General features: G+C 37.5%; 1 protein-coding gene across 2 annotated transcripts in view; it reads left to right on the top strand.

Moving 5' to 3' along the window:
- The window catches only part of csgalnact1a (chondroitin sulfate N-acetylgalactosaminyltransferase 1a), a 32150-nt gene extending 13751 nt beyond the window's left edge, over positions 1 to 18399 (top strand). For both annotated transcript variants that reach the window (XM_056253358.1, XM_056253359.1), the window contains exons 3-8: positions 3969 to 4185; positions 5707 to 5808; positions 14126 to 14304; positions 14568 to 14662; positions 16195 to 16276; positions 17897 to 18399. In XM_056253358.1, the coding sequence (XP_056109333.1) occupies positions 3969 to 4185; positions 5707 to 5808; positions 14126 to 14304; positions 14568 to 14662; positions 16195 to 16276; positions 17897 to 18186 (965 nt within the window). In that variant the 3' untranslated portion in view covers positions 18187 to 18399. The remainder of the gene's footprint in view (positions 1 to 3968; positions 4186 to 5706; positions 5809 to 14125; positions 14305 to 14567; positions 14663 to 16194; positions 16277 to 17896) is intronic.
- Positions 18400 to 22206: the final 3807 nt, after the last annotated feature.

Here is a 22206-nt window from a genome sequence, read left to right as displayed (position 1 = left end):
GAACACAGCTGTTTTATATTCCGAGCTGTGTCACCTCTGCCATTTCCTCTAGAGAGAAAGTGACGCATCTTACTGGTTATAAACTTTACAGGAAATACATTATTCATGTTGCTATGCACCTTGATTAGTCACAAATAACTGTTCCCAGCTCTTGAAACTGCAATGCTAGAATTGAGCTATGGTTAAATTAGCAATCTTTCAAGATCAGTTAGCTAAGCTGAGATTTACCTAACATTCCTGCTGAAAAGACCAGCATAAAATCCCATGCTAGTGTTTGCTGGTTTGTTGCTGGTCTAGGTGGTGTTTAAAAAAAAAGTGTGTGCGTCTTTATAAAGAAGACTGGGCTATTTCTTGTAAATTAGAGCCTCTTCTGAGTCCTTTTGACTGTATAATTGAATAGACCTACTCTACTTCACATCAACAATGGAGAGCTTGTGAAGAATTCAAAGAGAGCCAAGGCCAAGTCTTAGCCAGAGGCCCTGTCTGTTATAACTTACAACGCAGTGTCCAGACACAATGTAAATTTACCCAGACGTCTTGCTAACACTGAACGAGACTGAATAATATTGTTGGACATTCTATAAATATTTGGCCCTGAAAAAACACAGGAAGCTTGACCATTACCCCCGAAACGGTGCTTCAGCAAACAGGAATGTTTACAGAAAACGCATCTTTTCTACCCACAAAATAACTCTCCCACCCCGTCCCTCAAGGGATACATGTTTCTCTCTCATTATCCTGTGTCCGTTATCTCTGTTGGCTAACTGTATATAGTGCTCCTTTACCCAGACCCTTTTTGTGGTGACACGATCCAATTTAGAGAGGGAAAGAAACCCCAGGTCATGCTAAAAGTGCAATTTTTCCCTGAGATAATGTTACCAATGTTCGGTAACTCACGTGATAATGTTGAGCGAAGAAATGTTTGTCTTATTTACTGTAGCTAGTTTTTCAGTGGGGTGGAATTGAGCCTGCGGGTTATCATGCGTTGATGGTTTTGCTGTTAGTAGCCTGTATTGATTCAGATGGCTTCCCTAATGGCCCTGCTTTTCCTATAAAAGCATTTTATGTGTGGACTGGAAAGGGGCTGGACATGATCATTATTCCAGTTTGCTAAGGCAGACAGCATCACTGTTGCTGCTTTGGGTTAGGGATTTGGACAAACTTGTGTGGCTTGTTGAATTGTGCTTTAATTTATCTCAATGATCAAACTTATGCAATTCACCAGGCAGACGATAAAACAGGTGAAAAAATCCCACAGACTTAAATTGAGAGAAGATCTCGAGACATATCAATGGACCAGAATATTATGAAAGTGGAGTCTGTTTACTTTGTCCAGTAGGCAACCGGATACTGTAGAAACCATCCAGAACAATCGAGCAATTGCATTGAAATGACCTAAACACCGCACAGATCACCATAGCAACTTTCATACAAATTTATCACAAATTAGATACACATGCTTCCCAGTGTAGATCATAATACCATTACCACACTGTGCTACCAAAGCTAATGAAGTATGAAGCTGTGAAGTATATACATACTTCATACAACTCTTAAGCAAATGGGACTGTTTTGTTCAGGCCTTGCATGAACATGATTTTTCTCTAGAATAAGAGTCAATATGCCTTTTATATCACTATCAGCACCACTGATATGGAACCTGAACAATACACATTTGCTTTTGATGCTGGACAGTGCAGATCTCTCTAAAGAGTTTATTTGGATCATTTTCAGAAGCGTTAAAGTACCGTAAAACTTCAAATAGTAGCCCGGGCTTTTATTTACCCAAATCGTCGAACTGCACCGGCTTGTATTTGAGACAGGCGTCTATATGAGACAGGCCTTTATAATTTAGTGTTGAGATGTTGTTCATTGCCTGTCTCTAATCTCTAAAAATCTCCAAATGCTCCACGTGAAACTGCGGTCTTCCGACCTTTTACTATCGCGTCAATTGATTTTGATTAATATGCGCGAGGGAGAGAGAGCAAGACAGCGCTCGTGTTGTTTGAAGACGTGAGAGTGCGCGCGCGCGGCCGGGGCGCTCTCTCTCTCTCTCTCTCTCTGCTCGTAACGCGCCCTGTCAAGCGCAGCAGTAATTCTATTCTACATCACTCATCGATCAAAAAAAGGCTTTGGAGGGACAAAAATGTGCTTTGGCGGCGGCCAAAAAGCTGGCGATCTGGCGGTTTTAGAGGATTAAATACAACCCGAAACTAAAAAACAGACCAGGCCTCTATTTGAGACCGGCCTTTATTTACCCAAACCTGCAGCCACACCAGGCGTGTAAAAGAGACAGGCGTCTATTTGGGACTCGGCTATTATTTGAAGTTTTACGGTATGTTACCCAAGCCTCAGATGACCTGGGACTCTCTCAACATCTGCCCAGATGTTTCTTCTGAAATTCCTTAGCATAGCTCAGATAATTTGATCTTTAAGGAATTTGACGAGAAATGTTAGAGTTCAAATTGCAATGTGTGACTTTTCATTGCAAACTTTTGAGAGAAATCTCGTTCTCCAGTCTCATTGCTATCTCATTTTTATTCTATAAGTCTAGTTAGTTCTATGTCACACTTAATGTCAATATTTGATTTTGTATGTTATTTATCAATTATGAATTTTCATATATTCTGATAGGACATAAAAAACAACAAATGAGATGTATGTATTATCTCAATTACTTTCTCATTCACTAAGCATTTGTAAGCTAAAATATGTTTGTGAAATCTGCGAAAGACTGACATTTTCGCAAACAAATCATGATTCACAAATACCTTTCATACTAAAATGTATTATAAATTCACAAAAAAATTCATAAATATCGGAACAACTTAAACCACACATACTCAAAAATCACATACTCTTTGGTTGCGTCCGAAAGCTTAAAAATGCTGCCTTCCGAGAAAGCATTTCACGTCTAAATCCGATGTTAGTTTCACTTCCTGTCTCCTGAGATGCCTTCATCTGATCGATTTCTGAAGGCAGCATAGATGTATCCTTCGCTGGCTTTGATATCACACAATCCTGTGCTTTCCATTCTGCGACGGTTAAATATAATACAAATGAAGATGGCATCTGAAAGTTGTGGTTGCTGGGTCAGTTTGTGTGTTAATGTACATGTTTGACCAACGTTTTCCACTTTTGATGTCATTTTTAGCGAGAAATTATTATTGTAGTAATTAAATATTCACTTAATTATCACCAAATCTCTCTCTATTTTGCTGTGAATCATTAAACCGTTATGCTGCTTTAGAAGTCTGTCCAAAATCAGCACAAACGCTGCCTATAAAGTCATTGCCTGATAAGGCAGCGAGTTAACAAATCAGCTTTCTTTCTAACGCAGATTATAATGTCCTTATAATCATGTTAAGATAAAATTGTATATATTTAATCTTAATTATATTTCATCACATACAGTGTCAGTGAAACAGAAAAAAAGCTGCATTATAGCTTGAGCTGCGAGGTTCCTCTGCATAAGAAGCTACATTAGCTCAGAATACTCCAAATTCATTAACATCAGAACAAGGTTAACAAATTCATGCATGTACACACGTTGCGAATTAGGCAAAAATATTTTTTGTGAGAATTTCTCCTTTGCGTATAAATGTGAAATAATCCATGGAAATGTTAGTGAATGAGACCCATTGTCTCCTTTTAGAGTTTTAGAAGAGAATCCAAAAATGTCTCACACTGTCCTCGAATTTGCCCAAAACATCTAGAGACAAAGTTGCAAATACCATGTTACTTTCCTCTGGGTTTTTCAGTCAAGAGATTTGTGACAATCTTTTCAATGTCTGCGTTTTTAATCTCGATTTGTGTGTCTTCCTTCATGTTTGTGTGTTTATCTTTGTAGTATTTGTCCTTGAGCTTTAGTCTTCTTTGGATTTTGCTTTGCTTGTGCGTGTGGGTGTGGGTGTTCGGGAAAATCGTTCCTTTTCTTCACTGTTCTCAACGTCTTCTCATCTCTGCAGGCATAGCGCGCACTGAAAAGGACAAGGGCACGCTGTACGAGCTGACCTTCCGCGGCGAGCAGAAACTGGAGTTCCGCAGGCTGGTTCTCTTCCGCCCCTTCGGCCCCCTCGTGAAAGTGAAAAGTGAGCTTGTGGAGACCGCCAACATGCCCATTAACATTGTGCTGCCTCTGTCCCAAAGAGCCGACAAATTCAAACAGTTTATGCACAACTTCAGGTGACACCTCTCATTCTTTTCGTTCTCTGTTATTATCTGTTATTTATCATCCTCTGCCCCCTTCCTTCTTTCTTTCTCACATTCATACATATCTATATGATATGAATATATGAATACTGGATGTGCCATTTCAAAAAGGCATTAACGAAACCCCATAACTACTGTTCAAAAGTTTCTAATGCTCACTACGGCTGCATTTATTGGATCAAAAATACAATAAAATCAGGATTATAGTGAAATGTTATTACAATTTAAAGTAACTTTTTTTGGTTTCAATAGATTTGACAGTGTTTTCAAAGCTGAATTTTCAGCATCAATACTCCAGTGTTCAGAGTCACATGATCCTTCAGAAATCAGTCTGATATGATGATTTGATGTTCAAGAAACATTTATTATTATTGTCAATGTTGAAAAATGCAGTTGTGCTGCTCAATATTTTTGTGGAAAACGTAATACATATTTTTCAGGATTCTTTGATTAATACACAGTTCAAAATAACAACATTTATTTGAAATAGAACATTTTTGTAACATTATGAATGCCTTTACTGTCATATTTAATGCCCCCTTGCAATACATCTTACTTACCCCAAACTTTTGAATAGTAGTGTATTTATATGCTAATTTATGTTTTTTTCTCTTTCTCAGAATTATACAGAGGTATGGCACATTATATCGGAGAACTATGAGCTCCAGAGACGTTGATAAATGTTTAATAAACATGGAAAATTAGGTTTGAATATGCCCATTCTAGTTTCTATGCTTTTCTCCATACTTTTGTTCTATGAAATGGTAAGACCTAAAAATGGTAAAAACAAAAAAACGTCTCTTTCCCATTCAAGTTTTCCCCCGTCAGGGATTAAACCAAATCTGAACCGCTAAACTACCACTAACCATCAAAAATCATCATGTCACGCTTTAGACCTGAAGCATCTCTGAAGTCTAACCATGGCTTTATTGTGCGTGGGACATAAAAAGATCATGTTCAGGATCTTCTGAAAACACTCGCCACACTTCTCTCAGAATGTGGCTGCTTCAGATCAGGAATTTCCCGCTAGCGCTGCAGTCCTTGTGTGTGTGTTGCGTTTGCAGTGGCCCTGTAGGGTGAGCTTGTCTTGTCGAAATCTGCAACAACACTATCTTCATACATGCTTCTCTCAAGGCCGACTCAATAGCTCTTTCATCTCGCATAATTTCTTCCCACTGAGCTCATTGCAGTGCATTCTGGGATTTATAATGTATATAATTATGCTACCTATTTTTATGATGCCTACTCTACCCACAATGCTTAGTTTTTGTTGCAGTAATGCAAAATATTTTGATTTGGCATCACAATAACAGTATATCAGTTATGAATAATACATTGGTTTTAAAGTGTTTAGCACTTATTATGTTTGTCCTCCTCTGTTTTCTCTTTCTCAGTTTTCAGTCAATGTTCCTTTTGAGCTGGTGCGGCTGTAGATTGTCCCGCTGAGTGCTGCTGCTGACCTCAGTGTGTGTTTGTTTCTGTGCATGTCCATAGAGAGGTGTGTGTGAAGCAGGACGGGCGGGTGCACCTCACCGTGGTTTACTTTGGAAGGGACCAGATGAACGAGGTCAAAGGAACCTTGGAGAACACATCGAGGTATGGCATGTTAATATGTGTGTGTGTGTATCCACACAGTGGAGCAGATAAGGCTGAGAAATACAGTTAAAACAAAAAGGAACCAGAGGGGTTTCATAAGTTCCTTCCAGGCATCCCGAATGCATTATGGGTATCGCCCGAACTGTAGGTCTTTAAACTGATCAAATGAACACACTCAGCTTCTGCTATCAGAAAGTCTACATAGACAGTGCTAATCAACATAAATAATTCCTTTCAATTTATAGATCAAGCAAGACTTAAAATACCCATCTTCATGAATATTAAAATGCTGAACGAGTTGTATTAATAAAAGATGATGATGATATACTGAGTAATAATCAAATGCACAGTCAGCTTGGATTTTTAACAAGATATATGCATCAAATTTTGGGTGGTGTTAAATATATGTAATATTTTATAATAGATATGAATAAATATCGGATTATAACATTATAATATATCTTGTAATAGATACATAAATAAAGATGTATAATACATATATGACATTAATTAATATATCTTTAACAGTACAAAAACAAGTATAATATAGCTTTTATACAGTACAATAATTTAATAAACAAGCAATTCATAACTTTCTTGGTCAAACAAAATATTTTGAATTATTTATATTTTTATGTATTATTATTGTCAGGCCCTTTCACCAGACCTTAAATTCATTGAAAGTCTTTGGGATGTGCTGGAGTAGACTTTATTGTCAATACAAGATCTTGACCAAAAATGTATATACCTCTTAATAGAAATATCATCACAACAATTATATCCGTCAATTTTTGGTCAAGATCTTGTATTGACAATGCAAGAGTCCAGCACTCTGTAAAGTCTCCTCCAGCACATCCCAAAGACTTTCAATGAGTTTAAGATCTGGACTCAGAGGAGACGATTCATGTGTGAAAATGATTCTTCATGCTCCTCACAACCATTCTTTCACAGTTTGATCCTGATGAATCTTGACATTGTCCTCCTGGAGTATTGCCATGATGCGTCTTCCTACGTGGTTGTTAAAGAAATGAAAATCTACACACTCCATCAATTAGGGTTAGAGGAACTGTTGCCAAACATATAACATGCTAGAAACATTGCAATAATGATCCAATCATAAACTCTTAAGCATTTGCCTATTTAAATCCAAACAGCGACTTTTTTTCCCCCCGGGCAGTTATACTGTACTGTATATACAGCATGTAGAGATATATATATGTGTGTGGGACAGTAGGAGAGGAACACGTTCGCATCGCAGCGGAGTATGCTGCCCATCGGAAATCAAAGCATGTGACCTCGTCGGCCAATGAAATTGGCGTGTTTGTCGCCTGCTTCAGATGGCGTACCCATAGCGTCAATCCAAAAGCAGCGTTGAAGCTCCCTTTCTCAGGGAGCCAGCGGTTAACGTCATAAACCGCAATGCTTTCTAATATTCTTTGACTATTTGTCATCATCAATCGCACTGGCACACACACCTCAAATCTGTAATCATGAGAGCACAGCTGGGGTTAGCGGCGCTGTCGTGATTACAGATCGGAGGTCAGTGAATCTGCACTGTTAGACTGCAGTGGCTCCGACCTCCATCCCGTGTGAAAATAACAGGTCAGCTCAGATGCTGCTCGGAGGCAGATGAAATCAACAGAGCAGTTGATTGCCTGGAATCCAGCCAGGGTCATGCTGGAAACCTCCCTGCATTGCAGCGGATAAGATATCTCTCAATTCACAGGAAGAAACGGCCTTTTCTCTTTATGGAGAGGCATTGAAATGCGACTGGACACATTGGTTTTCAGATCTGTCTTCCTTGACCAGGTTTTTCCCACATACAAGGACACTTTTGGAGTGGAATGGGAAAGCAATCATGGCCTTGTACCTTTCAAGATAGGGAAGGGCCAATAATCAGCACAGCTCCTGTTCGTTCTCTGGGAATTCATTGGCTTCTCTCTGATCCAGAAATCAAGGGATCTTAATTCTTTCTGTACTTCAGACCAACTGGATTCTTCATAATAATGCTTATATCTTCATTTCTTAAAGTAATTGTCCTTCAATACAAGTTATAGGATTGACCCAAAAATGACATTTCTGTCATTACTCACCCTCATGTCGTTCCAGACCCGTAAGACTTTCGTTCGAAACACAAAGGAAGATCTTTTTGATGAATCTGAGAGATTTCTGTCCCTCCATTGACGACCTACGCAACTACCACTTTCAAGCCCCAGAAAGGTAGTAAAGACGTCATTAAAGTAACCAAAGCACTTGCGTAGCTTAATAAAATTGAGGTTAAATCATTGGAGTCACACTTTAATGACGTCTTTTTACTACCTTTCTGAGGCGTGAAAGTGGTAGTTGCGTAGACTGTCGATGGAGGGACAGAAAGCTCTCAGATTTAATTATTATATCAGTATCATAATTACCACAGAAAATCATTTTAATCAATCATCATATCATATTATCACATTTACAAAATTGTTTTATAGTGTAGCCCTCCCATTTGTAAGTACAGTATTGAAACCACAATTATTGCCTTTCTGTGGTAGTGAACATTATTCCACAAATTCTGTCACGCGGCTCACCTTGTGTGTCCTGAATTTGCCCATTCTGAGTATTTCTACTGCTACTTTCCATAAGGATTTTGGTGAGCTACAGAACTAGCCATAGCCCTTGAACATCTGACCACAACTTCAATGTGCTGGTTAAAAAATTCAATGTCATTTTATTGAGCCTAATACTCAGTTTCTAGCTGATGAAATTAGCATTCTCAGGGAGAAAGCATTTGTAAATGTATTGTTGCAGTAGATAATGCATCATATCATAAACAAGATGAATGACTATAAATCCATGAATCAAACCCACTTGGAATGGCCACAAGTTTTGACACAATTTTCCACACATCATTTTTGTGATTTATGTCCCTGTGTGTGGGTAGTGAAAAATCATTTGAGAAGAGGAAAATTGCTCCTAGTTGCTATTACCTTCATTTTGCTGCACACACTTCATACAGTGTCTGACAGTTGCTGCATTGGCTGACTGATCGTTTGCATAAACTTGTGCTTGAATCCCACATCACCGAGAGACCAACACCAGCAACTTCTTAGTTTATCTAAATGTCTTCTATTAGCCTGAGAGGTTGACTGAGAGAGCCTTGAAATAGCAGAAAGCAGGAGACGAAATGATGATGATTAAAAAATGAGCGGGGTCATTTTTTTATCATCTTAATTTCATTTTTCAATGCTCAGACTTCATCCTGTACTTTGTCTGACCAGCACAAATCCAGCAAGTGTTATTATACCACACACTGTGAAACTGGCAGGGCAGCTGTGGTTGCCAGAAATGTACCGTAAAAATACAGTAGAAGCATTTTAGGTTTTACAGATTTAACTTAAATTTAAATTCATAAACTGAAATAATGTTATTATAGCAACCTATACTAATATCTGTTTTGTACCTTTGTAATACAATGACAACCACCAAAAATGAGAAAGTCACATGATGAATCAAAGCTCATCACAAGAAGCTTTTCCTCAAGCTGAGAAGGTCATGACATGACATGAAAAAATGCAATAAACATTCAACAACATTAGATGTAACAAAAAACCCTAATGTACGTAACTGATTAGAAAAAAAAAACTAAGAAAAATGGTTATTTCAATTGAAATACATCAAATGTGAAGCGTCACGTTGGGTATTCTGGGAATGTCAATTTATATTTTTTATACTTTAAATTATACAATGGCTTGTTCTTTTTCATTTCCAAAAACTGTAAATTTAACAGTATTTTACAGGTAAGGTTAGATAACAGTTATTCACCATAGTAAGGAAACTTACTGTTAAACGGTTCAGTAATTCACATTTTTACAGTCTTTTACCGTTAAAATCACGATAATTTTTTACAGTGCACAAAAAAAAAGGAAAATTACAATGGAAGCTTGTTTCCTCCACGGAATAAAAAATAATTAGGTAATTGTGACTTTTGACAATTGTGACAATTTGTAATTGTGTCGCAATTACCTTTTTTTTTTATTGGCGGAAACCAGGTTCCACAAATTGCAGCTTTACAACATCGTCCTTTGACGTTAAAACCCTAGAGATGGAGACATTCTTTTGTATCTCTAACCTTTGAAGGTAAAGATCTCTTAAAACCACACAATCTTGAGATTAAACAACAATAGCAAGCATTGCAAGGGCAAGAAAATAAGTAGCATTATAAAAAATATAATAGAAATTTGAATTATATATATATATATATATATATATATATATATATATATATATATATATATATATATATAAATGAATAAAACCTGAAAAAATAAACAACAGAAATGTTGGCTCTTTTGAAGCCACACACACACACACACACACATTGCTGTTAAGAATCTGTAGACGCTTCACTGCCATAAGACCGCAGTGTCAGTCCTCACAGAAGTAGGTAGATGTGATATCCGGATCTGCCGGGCAAAGTCAATCCATACACATGAATAATTTGTGTTCATTTGAGAAAGGGAGGAGAGGAGAGGAGAGTGTAAGTAACACTGCATTATACAAACCTGGTTCATGTTAATATTGATGATGACATTTATAATCCAAGTGCTCATTATGAAATAACCACAATTAAGCATCACCCTGAAGCGATCAGACATGCTAGTGACTGTGTGTGGATTCATTTAGATATAGTTTGGGGACAAATTTGTCTCCAGAATTAAGCTAAATCTAATAAAAACCAAGTGTACTTTATATACATACACTATATAAATAGGGTTTAATGTAGTCTAGTCTATAGTGATTATAATTAGCCCTATATAAAATAGTAGAGGTCCCAAAGCTGAAGTGAAATGGAAAAAATGCAATGAATGACGGAATGAAAAATATCCTAGCTTTTGAAAACAAGTCAGTATCACAAAGAAATATTTGGGGAGTTTTTTTTTTTTTTTTTTTTTTTTTTTTTGCGGCTGATGGTGAATTGAATATCACATGCATGCTGAAACGCCCCGGGCTCTTTTCCAAATCTGTTCCGCTGATGTGACTTAGATCAAATCTTGTATGCTATTTGTAACTGCTCTAAATCTTCACGACTAGTGGCTCTTGAACACTTTTTTGCCGGATATATACTGTTAACAATGACTGGTTTTTATTCAGTGTGACTCCCATGGGCTGCAGCAGCAATGTTTTCGTGGGTTATGAATCTCGGTCAGGGAAAGTAGGTGCTTTTTTTTTTTTTTTTTTTAAGGCAGACATTCTGGCCTATTTTTTGTATTGGGCCAATGAGAGCAGCGGGCAGCCACATGTGACAGGTGCTTTACATTCATTTCTCTAGTGTCTGAATGCTTGTGGCTCCAGAGTTTCATTGCTTTTTTATGAATACCATATTTTCTGTCTTTTTGTGTCCTGTTCATGTTTGCATAATAGACATTATGCCACCAAACCAAAGTTTATAGTTGGAAAGATTTTTTGTTTTTGAAAGAAAAATATAAAGGTATTCATAATGTACATTATAATGCATCAAATCCTTTCATAAATAATTGTAACCAACGTTAAAATGCAATATAATGTTTGCAGATTACTTGTTACATCTGAAATTGGTTGTTTGTCATGCGTTTTGATGCATTATACTTTCGAAAGGTGGAACAATTAATATATATTATATCTAGTATTATAATGCATTATAATTGTGGTTACATTAAGTCATGAGACCAAGCAATGCATTACAAGGCATAATTAATGTATTAAAATACTTTTATAAAGCATTATGTATGAAGGCTTTGAGTAAAGTTACCAAGTCATTCTAATATGCTGATTTGACGCTCAAGAAACATTATTATTATTATGAATGTTGAAAACAGTTGTGCTGCTTAGTATTTTGGTGATGCATGCATGATACATTTTATCAGGATTCTTTGATGTAAAAGAAGTTCAAAAGAACAGCATTTATTTGAAAAAGAAATGTTTTATAAGATTATAAATACCTTTACTCTTGAGTAATTTAATGGGTACTTCCTGATTAAAAGTATTTTTTTTTAAGTCTTAAAGGGATAGTTCACTTTGAAATTAATTTTTGGTATGTTTTAGCTTACCTCAAGGGCATCCAAGATGTAGGTGTATTTGTTTCCGCAGTAGTTTCAATTTTGATATTTTTAGGACAAACCGTTCTTGTCTGTCAGTCATATAATGCAGGTCTATGGTCACCACCTCAAAGAGCATGCACAGAGAAGTCCAAATTAAACATGATTTAATGACTCGTAAATGTAAGTACACATTGATGGCCTAAGACAAGAAACGAGCGGTTTGTGTGAGAAAACGAACAGTATTTATATCGTTTTTACCTCTTGTAACGCACAGACCGAAGCGCCCGCGCCCTCAGATCACTTGGACGTGGCTGTGGTTGCAAGAGGTAAAAACTAAATTAATTTCAAAGTGAACTATCCCTTTAAGTGCCCAAACTCAAAACCGTTGTAAAAAACAACAACAAAATGTATGTTTATAAAAAAAAGTCTTTCTCAGGCCAAAGACTGATTATCTCTCCATTAGAGTGGAGTGTTTGATACCATGGTAATGCACTGTTAGTGATTCACTAATATAAAGGAAGTGTCTCTTCCTGTTCTGCTAAAACAGCTGTATGGCTTTAATAGCAGGTATTATCTGCACTGTGTGTGTGGTGCTCAAGCCCAGCACATTACACTTTAATCATCTTGTGTGTGTCTGTGTCTATGTGGCTGAATGTATTCATAGTCACACAGATTGGCTGAGGACGCCTGTTATTCCCTCTATCCATGAGAAGTGATGCAGGTCACGCTGTAAAATCTTCACCCGCCATCAATCGCTGAACACATCTTTCACTACCGTCACAATCGACTTAATTTCCCCCCCAACAGACACTAAAACGTATATTTAGTGTGCTTCGTTTTTGTGGTAATACTCTTTTTATTCATTGTTGGATTCACATGGTTTTGAAAAACTTTGGTACCATTTTCATTAAAAATATTTTAAATCTTTTGACAGTGTTTGAATTCTTTAAGATAAAAAGTTTTAGAGAGGCCATATTGTGCCCTTTTTCAAAGTCTTGATTTAGTTTTTGGGCTCTACTAGAACAGGTTTTCATGCTTGAATGTACAGAAAACACATTATTTTTCCCATATTTGACATTGTTGCAGCACCTCTCTTCTCAGTCTGTCAGAAATGCTCTGTTTCGTTCCTGTCTCGATGAAGCCCCTCCTTCTGAAAACTACAATGTGCTCTGATTGGTCGGCTGGATCAGTGTGTTGTGATTAGTCAATTACTTCCAGCGTGTTTGGGAAATGTCCCCTTATGTCCCCACCGCAAGTTTCAACACAGTATTAACCCTTTATTTGGCCTATGCCTTAGGTGGGAATTATTTAAATAAGGGATATTCATTTTGGGGGTGGGACTTGGGTGCTGAACATGCTGATTGGTTGAGTTCATACAGCATTTTGATTGGTTGACTCCACGCAGCATTTTAATTCAACCACCATTTTTAAAAGTCTGTTGCGGTGCGCGCAGTAAGGGTTGTTTGCTATTCGAATCAACAATGGAGTTTAAAAAATACGACCGATGGACCGACGACGAGGTTCAGGCTTTATGAAGCTGATATTCGGAGGGCTAATTCGAGCGGGAACTGGTCGCGCGCAGTCCTACGTCACAGGACTATTTGCCTAATCTTCACGGTACTTTAGACCACGATGGAAACGCAAACAGCAACTGATCTGGGGGGGAAAAAGTTCCTGGGACAAATTGTTTCGGGTAATCTGGGTGGAAACGCGGCTATAAACACGAAATGATGTCAAAATACCCGCCTCGGCAAGTATTCTCCCGGTTAAGTCATAAGTGAACAGTTGAGAAAGAAACCGGATGTGTGTCAGTATATTCGGTCCGTCTTAAAGTGACAGCAGCCTAATATTCCTGCTGTCATTAATGTTAATAAAATAAAAAATGTGTTTACATTTTACAGTTTAGCAGCTTGTATGATAAGTGTGCCGCATAAAGTGCGAGTACCAAGCATCATCTCCAGGTGCTCCCTTGGGAACCAGACCAAAAAAATGATGTGCTCCCCTGATAATGGGTCCTCTTTAAAGTAAAAAATACAAAAAAAGGTCTGATATTTGAATTGATCTTGACACATAGTCATGAAGGTCTGCAGTTGCTTATGATTTGTTTCCTGATTTGTCTCCGGTTGATATGGCACTGTTTCCAGAAACCCAGATGTTGTTAAAGAACAACATAAGATAATGCTCATCAATGAGAGAAAGTTCCAGTGACTGTTATGAGACAGTGTGTGATTCTTCTTGTGTCTGTGATTTTCTTGCAGGGAGCTGAACTTCCGTAACTTCACTCTGATCCAGCTGAATGAGGAGTTTTCTCGGGGACGAGGGCTGGATGTGGGCGCTCGTGCCTGGAAGGGAGGCAATGTCCTGCTCTTCTTCTGTGACGTGGACATCTTCTTCACAGCCGACTTCCTGAACACATGTCGTCTTAATGCCCAGCCCGGTGAGACAACAGAGGAAACACTATATATAGCCCCAATAAGTATTCGGACACTTAAAAATGGCCAACACTGATAATAATCTGAGATGTTTCCTGAGCAGCAAAGCATCATATTAGAATGATTTCTGAAGGATCATGTGACGTGATAATACATTTTTATTGTTTCTGAGATTATATTAGAGAGAGGATGGCCATCTAATAAAGTTCTTATTGTCGTGTTGGTATCATAGCCAGCTGTGTGATGGCATTGTCTTACTCTGTTTTAGGAAAGAAAGTGTTTTACCCAGTTCTCTTCAGCCAGTACAATCCAGCTGTAATCTACGGCAGCCACGATCACACCCCCGCCGTGGAACAGCAGCTGGTAATGCAACTCATTTCATCAGGAGATTAAAATGCTTCATCAAGTTTGATGTGATTAATTGCCGCATTGTGATGGAACACACAATCATCACGGTCGCGTAGCATTAATATTCTGGACGTGTAGATGATAAAGAGCTTGATTAAATGTGCTGATAATGCGGAAAGATGACATGAGGCTATGGGGCAAAATTACATTTAGCTACAACCACAAATGCTGATTGAATTGAGAAAATCTATTGGCCTATATATTGGACTATAATAATAATGGACTATATATTTTGCAATATATATATATATATATATATATATATATATATATATATATATATATATATATATATATATATATATATATATATATGTATATATATATTTTTTTTGCTCTTATTAGAGTGATATAATCGAGCTATTACCATGGGTATATACCATATCATGATTTTGGTCGATCTATATCCGTTTTGATTGGTTAATTAATGTATTTTAGTGTCGATTTTCTAGTTAAATTTTTATTTTTATTTTCGTGAAAATACTTAAATTATTGTTTTATTTTTTCGTTAAAAGTGCTGTATGTAATTTTTTTTTACTGTACTAAAGCATAAAAGTACCATAATATGTTTGTAGAGCTTTAGGAAACATGCAAATTCAAATTAAAATACTTCTTTCTTTGAAAAACAATGCAACAGCCAGTTATTCTACTTTGAATGTGTGTTCCAGGTCGAAATGTTTCGTTTTGGTTTGTGTGATCTTGCCCACTGACAGTTTACCCAGTAGTATTTCAACACCCGGGTTGTCAGTTGGTGGGAAACACAGCGTATTGCAGCCATGGAAGCCAGCAAACAAACTGACTGAAAACTTAAGACTAATGGAGGCGTTTCAGGGAGTTTAGAAACCATGCTTACTGAAATAGAGAATAACTCCCTTTGGAGTGACATTGTGCTTTGTAACTTTGCAAACCTTTTCCATGGTCAAACTGCAACTTCCCGCCCACTGCCAGTTTACTCAGAAGTATTTCAACACCCTGGGTTGTCAATTGGTGGAAAACATAGCGTACTGCAGCCGTGAAAGCCAGCAAACTGGGTCAGAGATCGCAGATTCTGCACAACCTAAAAAGCCTCGCCATTCATCTAAAAAGCTCCATGACCAGAGGCATAAATATTGGAGATGCGTTTGAGAGATGGCTCTCTGGCAACTCGCGCGAGCGTCCAGTCTGAGGAGGGCGGGGGAAACAACTCTCTCCAATATTTTGAATTTGGACTGCAGTACCCATTTCAGCCACTAGCTGTCAATATTACATACTGCACCTTTAACGATAATAACACTTGTTGAAATTCTTGTCAAATCGCCATCATTCTTTGAGTTTGTTAAATAGTTACTGGGAACTGGCAGTTTTATTTACTCACCACATCAATTTTTACACACATTTGCGACTTGGCAAGTGATAAAATTGGACCGTGAATGAGACACAAGACAGCAGTTGACAACTATAAAGAAGTATATTAGTGTTCATACTCATCAGTATTCATTCTTTTACAGATCATTAAAAAGGACACTGGCTTTTGGAGGGACTTTGGGTTTGGAATGACCTGCCAATACAGATCCGACTTCATCAATATAGGTAAATATCCTTTTTAAGGTCATTTTTGAATGTTGTTTTGAATTTAAAAAGCACTTATGTAGAGACAGTATGTAGAAGTAAAATACACAAACCGTCAAATTATAATGCAGTCTCAGTGAACACAACAGGTCCGACCTGTGAGAATCAAGCAGTTCTCATGACTTAACCGATTACTTGTGTGGACATGAGTAACATTACCTGACACAACAAGGGCTGAGACTGATGCTTCAGCAGTGCTTAGTAGAGACTAGAGTCACATGACATCTCAGCAGACAGGTGGCAGAAATCCTATGCTCCATTAAGGGAAGTCAATACTTTGTTTCATAAACACAATTAAGCAAATACATAAGCTACATCATATTACACTACTGTTCAAATGGAGATTCGGACTGAACAAATACACATTTACACGCTTTCCTACACAATAACACAGGAACAGACAACAGAGCTGTTTGTCCTGAGGGAAGTTCAAACTTCCTTTTAACAACAACAGATGATGTATGTAAACAACGTGTTCATTCAACATTTTCTTTTTTGCGGATGCATTATTATTGCAGCTGACCGCATTAACAATACAGGGGTCAAATTTAAATGTGCTGTTGCTGCCTTAAATAAATTGAAATAATAAGCTATTTCTGCCTGATTGACAAAACATTCTTAAGAATAAAATTCTTCTTAACTGCCATTTTCTTCTCTTAAAGGGATAGTTTACACAAAAATTAAACAATTGTTTAATCATTTAGCTAAATTACATTCTTTCTTCTGTGGAACTGAAAAGAATTTAATAAAAAGGATCTTTGTGTTTTTTTGTCCACACAATGATATTTTGGACTAATGATGTTTGTTGTAAATTGTTCACAACGTTGAAAAAAATATTAAACAATGTTTAATGCTAAATGGTTGTAAAAAGGTAAACTAAATATATATAAATCAACAAAAGTACAGATCTGTACAGAAAGACGTTTAATAAAGCGTTGCAAAATGTTACTGAATAATCCTTTACACATGATGTTGATTCACCCATGAATAAACGTTTAAATGTCGGATGGGTATGGACAGAGACAGCTGAAACGTTTTTCAGAATATCATCTTTGTGTTACACAGAAGAAAGAAAGTCGTAAGGACAAAATAAGGAGTAATTTTTTTGATGAACTGTCCCTTTAAGAAGTCATTGACATTTTAAGGTTATCTGACAAAACAACTGAACATGTTGAGACTGTAGCCACTTTTCCACCATCAGGGCGAACCGTTCTCTTAACTGTTCCACTCCTTGCCGATCCGGCCCAGCCGGTATGGATATGGTTTCATTTTCCACTGTAGGTGGCTGATAACGGAGCTCTTTGGAATGTGTTACAAATGTGCCAGTGTTGGGGGCAACGCATTATAAGTAACCAGAGTAATCAGATTACTTTTCCAAATAAGTAGTGCAAGTTACTTTGTTTGTATTTACTCTCCTGTCCCTATGTTGAGAGAAATCAGCGTTGTGTGCGCTGTAAAAGTTTGTAATCGCGCTATGCCGAAACAATCTCAAGTGGAAGTTCTTGGATCTTGAGAAGACTGGCATTAAATCCTAAATGTGATCATGTTCATGGCCCTATTTACTGTCTCCCACTCTTCCAGGGGGTTTCGACGTGGACATTAAAGGCTGGGGCGGCGAGGACGTGCACCTGTACAGGAAGTACCTCCACAGTAATCTACTAGTAGTGCGCGCCCCGTCCCGCGGCCTCTTCCACCTGTGGCACGAGAAGCGCTGCGCGGACGAGTTGCCCCCGGACCAGTACAAGATGTGCATGCAGTCCAAGGCCATGAACGAAGCCTCGCACGGCCAGCTGGGAATGCTGCTCTTCCGACACGAGATCGAGGCTCACCTCCGCAGACAGAAACAGAGAAGCGGAGCCAAAAAAGCCTGATGGATGTTACCTCTTCTTTACATGCTCTCAAAGGGATAGTTCACAAGAGGGCGGCCTGTCCTCGTTTCCTCACGCTCGTGACATTTGCCGTTCTTTGTTCTGTGGATGCAAAATGTTCCGGTTGTTCTTTTCACTGCACAATAAAGTCATCATAAAAGGGGTCCACATGAAGCCCAACATTATGTTCAAAGAAGCAGCGATGTCTGTTTTCAGGGGAGGGGGGGGGGGGGGGGGGGGGGGGGGGGGGGGGGTTGGGGGGGAATCATTCTCTTGAGTTAAATCTTTTTTATCGAATCAGTTAACAAAAACGTTCCTGCTGAAAAACAACAACAAGAAACCATCAGAGAAGTTCTAATGTTTTGCACTGCAAATACCATTACAAACCATCAACTGTTAACTATTAAAACCATTACCAAATGGTTTCCAGTAGCATAGTTGGCAAGTTTTCCGGCACTTGTAAACCTGCCGCAGGTTGATTTTTTCCCCCCCTGCGGTTTAAGGGTTTGACATATTGCATAAATTGTAATTGAATGAAAGGAGTGTATTAAAATATGCTACATACCAATGCTAAAACTGCTAGATTATGAGGGAGTTTTGTGAGGGAGGGGCTTTCAGCTCCTTTATGAAAACAGACTGTGATTTTTAACTTGAAATTGTGAATAACACATAACAGTGACTGTAAAATATGTATTTTAGGTATGGGTGTGGCATATGTTGAGTTTTGATATTTGGATAGGGTCATTCGGGCTTGTTTTGGGCTATTTTATGATTTGGCAACCCTGTTTTGAGCCACATTCCATTAGGGTTTAGGGATTTTAACATGCCACCAATAGAAGGCAACAGATTACCAGTAGAGACCCACAGGGACCGTTACAGTTTCCGTCACAACCAAACCACAATTCCCAATATAGCCATTAAAACCATTACAAATTCAGTGAGGGCTTCTAATGTTTATGACAGGCACGTCCCTACTGACAAAAAAAAAAAAAAAAAAACTACTGTTTTCATGACGGATTCATTCAAACATTAAATAGCCTATTGAAGAACAAGTTAAGGAAAAGTATAATATAGTAGCCTACATATATTCAGCAAAATGTTCCTCTCTAGAGTTAATTTTTCTAGCTGACTATCGAGTTTATGAATGACATTTTTGACGTAGCTTTAAGTTATATTGTTTACAAGCTGTTTTATTGACGTCTTTCCCGCAGTTGAACCACTGATTGATCGACTTAATGAAACGTGTTCACGATCAGTGTTCACGTGCTGCTGCTTCACGCCACAGAAAAGCGCGCCAAAACGTAAATTTATTGTTTGAATATTGCAATTGACAGAAATGCAAAGCTGAGACTTTGTTTCAAATCAAAAGTAGCAATGCACAAAGCTTATTGCGATTTATTGAATGGGAGGCGCGCTACAAATATTGAAGTTTTGTTCACGCATCGACTTGGGATTTAATACTCAAGATCGGTTCAATGATAATGATTAGGCCTAACATTAAAATAAGTAGCCTACTTTTGCTGCATTTTTGAAGTTTTAAAGCGCATTGTATTAATCACATGGAAAAGAGCAACCTGTACATTCTTCAGGATTTCTCCTTTTGTGTTCCACAGTGATTCGGTCGGAACGACACGAGCGCGAGTAAATGGCGACAGAATTAATTGATGTTATGCATGAGAGGAGAAGTGGAGGAATTATACAGTACTGCCTTCAGTGAAGAGCCGGCTTTAGTGAGACAGAAGCACACACCCAAACAATGAGATAACCGAGAGACGCCGCAGGAACAGAGCAGACAGACGGTCCCTGAAGACAGTGAAGCGTGGGAGGACCTTCAGTCTCCTTGGATCGCTACAAAATGATCGAGATGTGTGTGTCATGATGTGTGTGTGATGCACTTCACGTGCTCAGCGAGTTACGCTGATAAACTGCTGTCTTTTGGAAAGAGTTCTGTACTATACACTAACTGGTAGGCTACAAATGACATTTCGATTTTTTTTTTTTTTTTTTTTTTTGGAATGCAATAAAATGCCTTTTTGCTGTTAATGTATAATTGTGAATCGTTGAGTAAGACTATTAAGTGTCTTCTTAATGCATGTATCTAGACTGTCCTGACAGTTTACATGACGAGCGGTTCAAAGAACTGCAATTCATTTTATGTTAGCCTTGATTTATTAATGTTGTGGCGCCGCCTAGTGGTGCCAGATGGTTAAAACCGACATGATGGTTTTTAAGGGGGGAGTTTATTTTATACTAAAAAATGTATAATTGTTTTTGAAATTGGAAATCAAATTCTAATATTGATTTTTAGAGAGACCTAGAATCATACTTGATCATTTGTATTGAAGGATTCGATGAGTATGCTATTGTGAGTACTGCATATTAACAGTATTGGTTAGAGATTATTTAATGATTCTTCCAAATGCTTGTATTTGTTCACAATTTACAATCTTTAGATTTTGCAGAATTGTTTTGAAGTTCAGGCAGAATACAAGTCTGTCGGGTATAAAAAGACATCAGGGTGCAAAGCACTTCAAGAACGGCGTACAATGGCTTAAAATAATTATTTATTGGGGGACCTTTTTCACCCCAAAACTCAAAGCTTGTATGTCTGTTTGTATTCTTTAAATATGTTTTGGGGACAAACTCGCTCTCATTTGTTGTAAATGAAAAATCATTTAGATTTTGTGAGGACGAAGCAGAAAATAAAGCAAAAGAATGCCAAATTTGTATACGTCTGCATGTATATCATCGAGTAAGAATGAGAATGCGTTGTGTGGCCTTCACCGCTAGATGGCAGCAACGCATCTCAGGCGGCATGAACATTCTGTAGGCCTTCTGTTTTCTGATTATTATCAGAGACTATTTATTCTTTATATTTGACTTTGTTATTATCAAAGTCTGTTATTATGCATAATACATTGTGATTTTTTAACATATGTAACAATACACTATTTATTTTAAATATTTTTATTGACTTAACAAAGTCACCTTTTCTTATTTTTGTTGTATTCTGTCAGTAAATCATTACTAGCCTACATTTTTTCTTTTTACAGGCCTACTTTAAACATTGTAAACATATATTTTACTTTTAGTAATAATTAGGCTTTTCACACAATATTTATTTATAAATTCCCCTTTAGCCTAATTAAATTAGCCTGCCTCACAGAAAGTTTTAAAATGACTGGATTTGCTCTCATAATTTGTTTGAGTTACACCTATAGCTGCTAGTGGATAAATGTTCGTGCGGTCTTGTAGAAACCGTTAGGATTTTAAAATGTTACCGACTTGATTTTGCTCTGCAAGCGAGCTGCACGGTGCAATATGCCTACAAGACTTTAGCGCACATGGTTTTATATCATGCTAATTTATAAATTCACGCGAGTGTCAAACAGATTATTCCCGTCGGTTACTATGTGACGTGAACAGCACGTGTAATATTGTCTATACTCCGTCCATTAGGTCTTAGTGACAGCAGCCTTTAAAACCCGCTGTCTACTATTGGCTGTCTAGGCCTATTAGTAGGCTAATGAGAATCAAACAACTAAAGAAAAGCTTTAATAAGGATTAAGATATTTAACTTACCGTTATGACTATGCAGAGTTATTTTATATTTGATTATTCAATTTCTGTGGTATTTTTTACTTGAATAGCCTAGGCTAAACTGTTGCATAGCCTACCTGAAAAAATATACAGCATTGTTTAATTTGCATATCTTTATTATATTGTAGGGCTTTTTATTTATGTTACTGCTTCTAATGTGTTTATTCATTATTGTTTTACGACTATTGCAACAAATTAGGCTACCTCATGAAAACATACACTGTGTTTTTAAAGTAGCCTAAATGTTGAAGGTTGCTATTTTTTTAACCATGGTATCTTTGGTATCGAGTAGGCTATCGTGTAGGCTTGGTGCTGGTATCGGTACCGACTAGCTATTCTCGATTTTTGGAAGGCCTATCTTCATCAGTGTAATTAGATTACTGTTGTAATCCTCTCTAAAAAATACGTATTACTAATTACTTT

Source organism: Rhinichthys klamathensis, unplaced genomic scaffold, assembly GCF_029890125.1.
Source record: "Rhinichthys klamathensis goyatoka isolate OS25496 unplaced genomic scaffold, OSU_Roscu_1.1 h1tg000104l_1, whole genome shotgun sequence".
NCBI classification, from domain to species: domain Eukaryota; kingdom Metazoa; phylum Chordata; class Actinopteri; order Cypriniformes; family Leuciscidae; genus Rhinichthys; species Rhinichthys klamathensis.
This window is presented reverse-complemented; position numbering and strand designations above follow the sequence as displayed.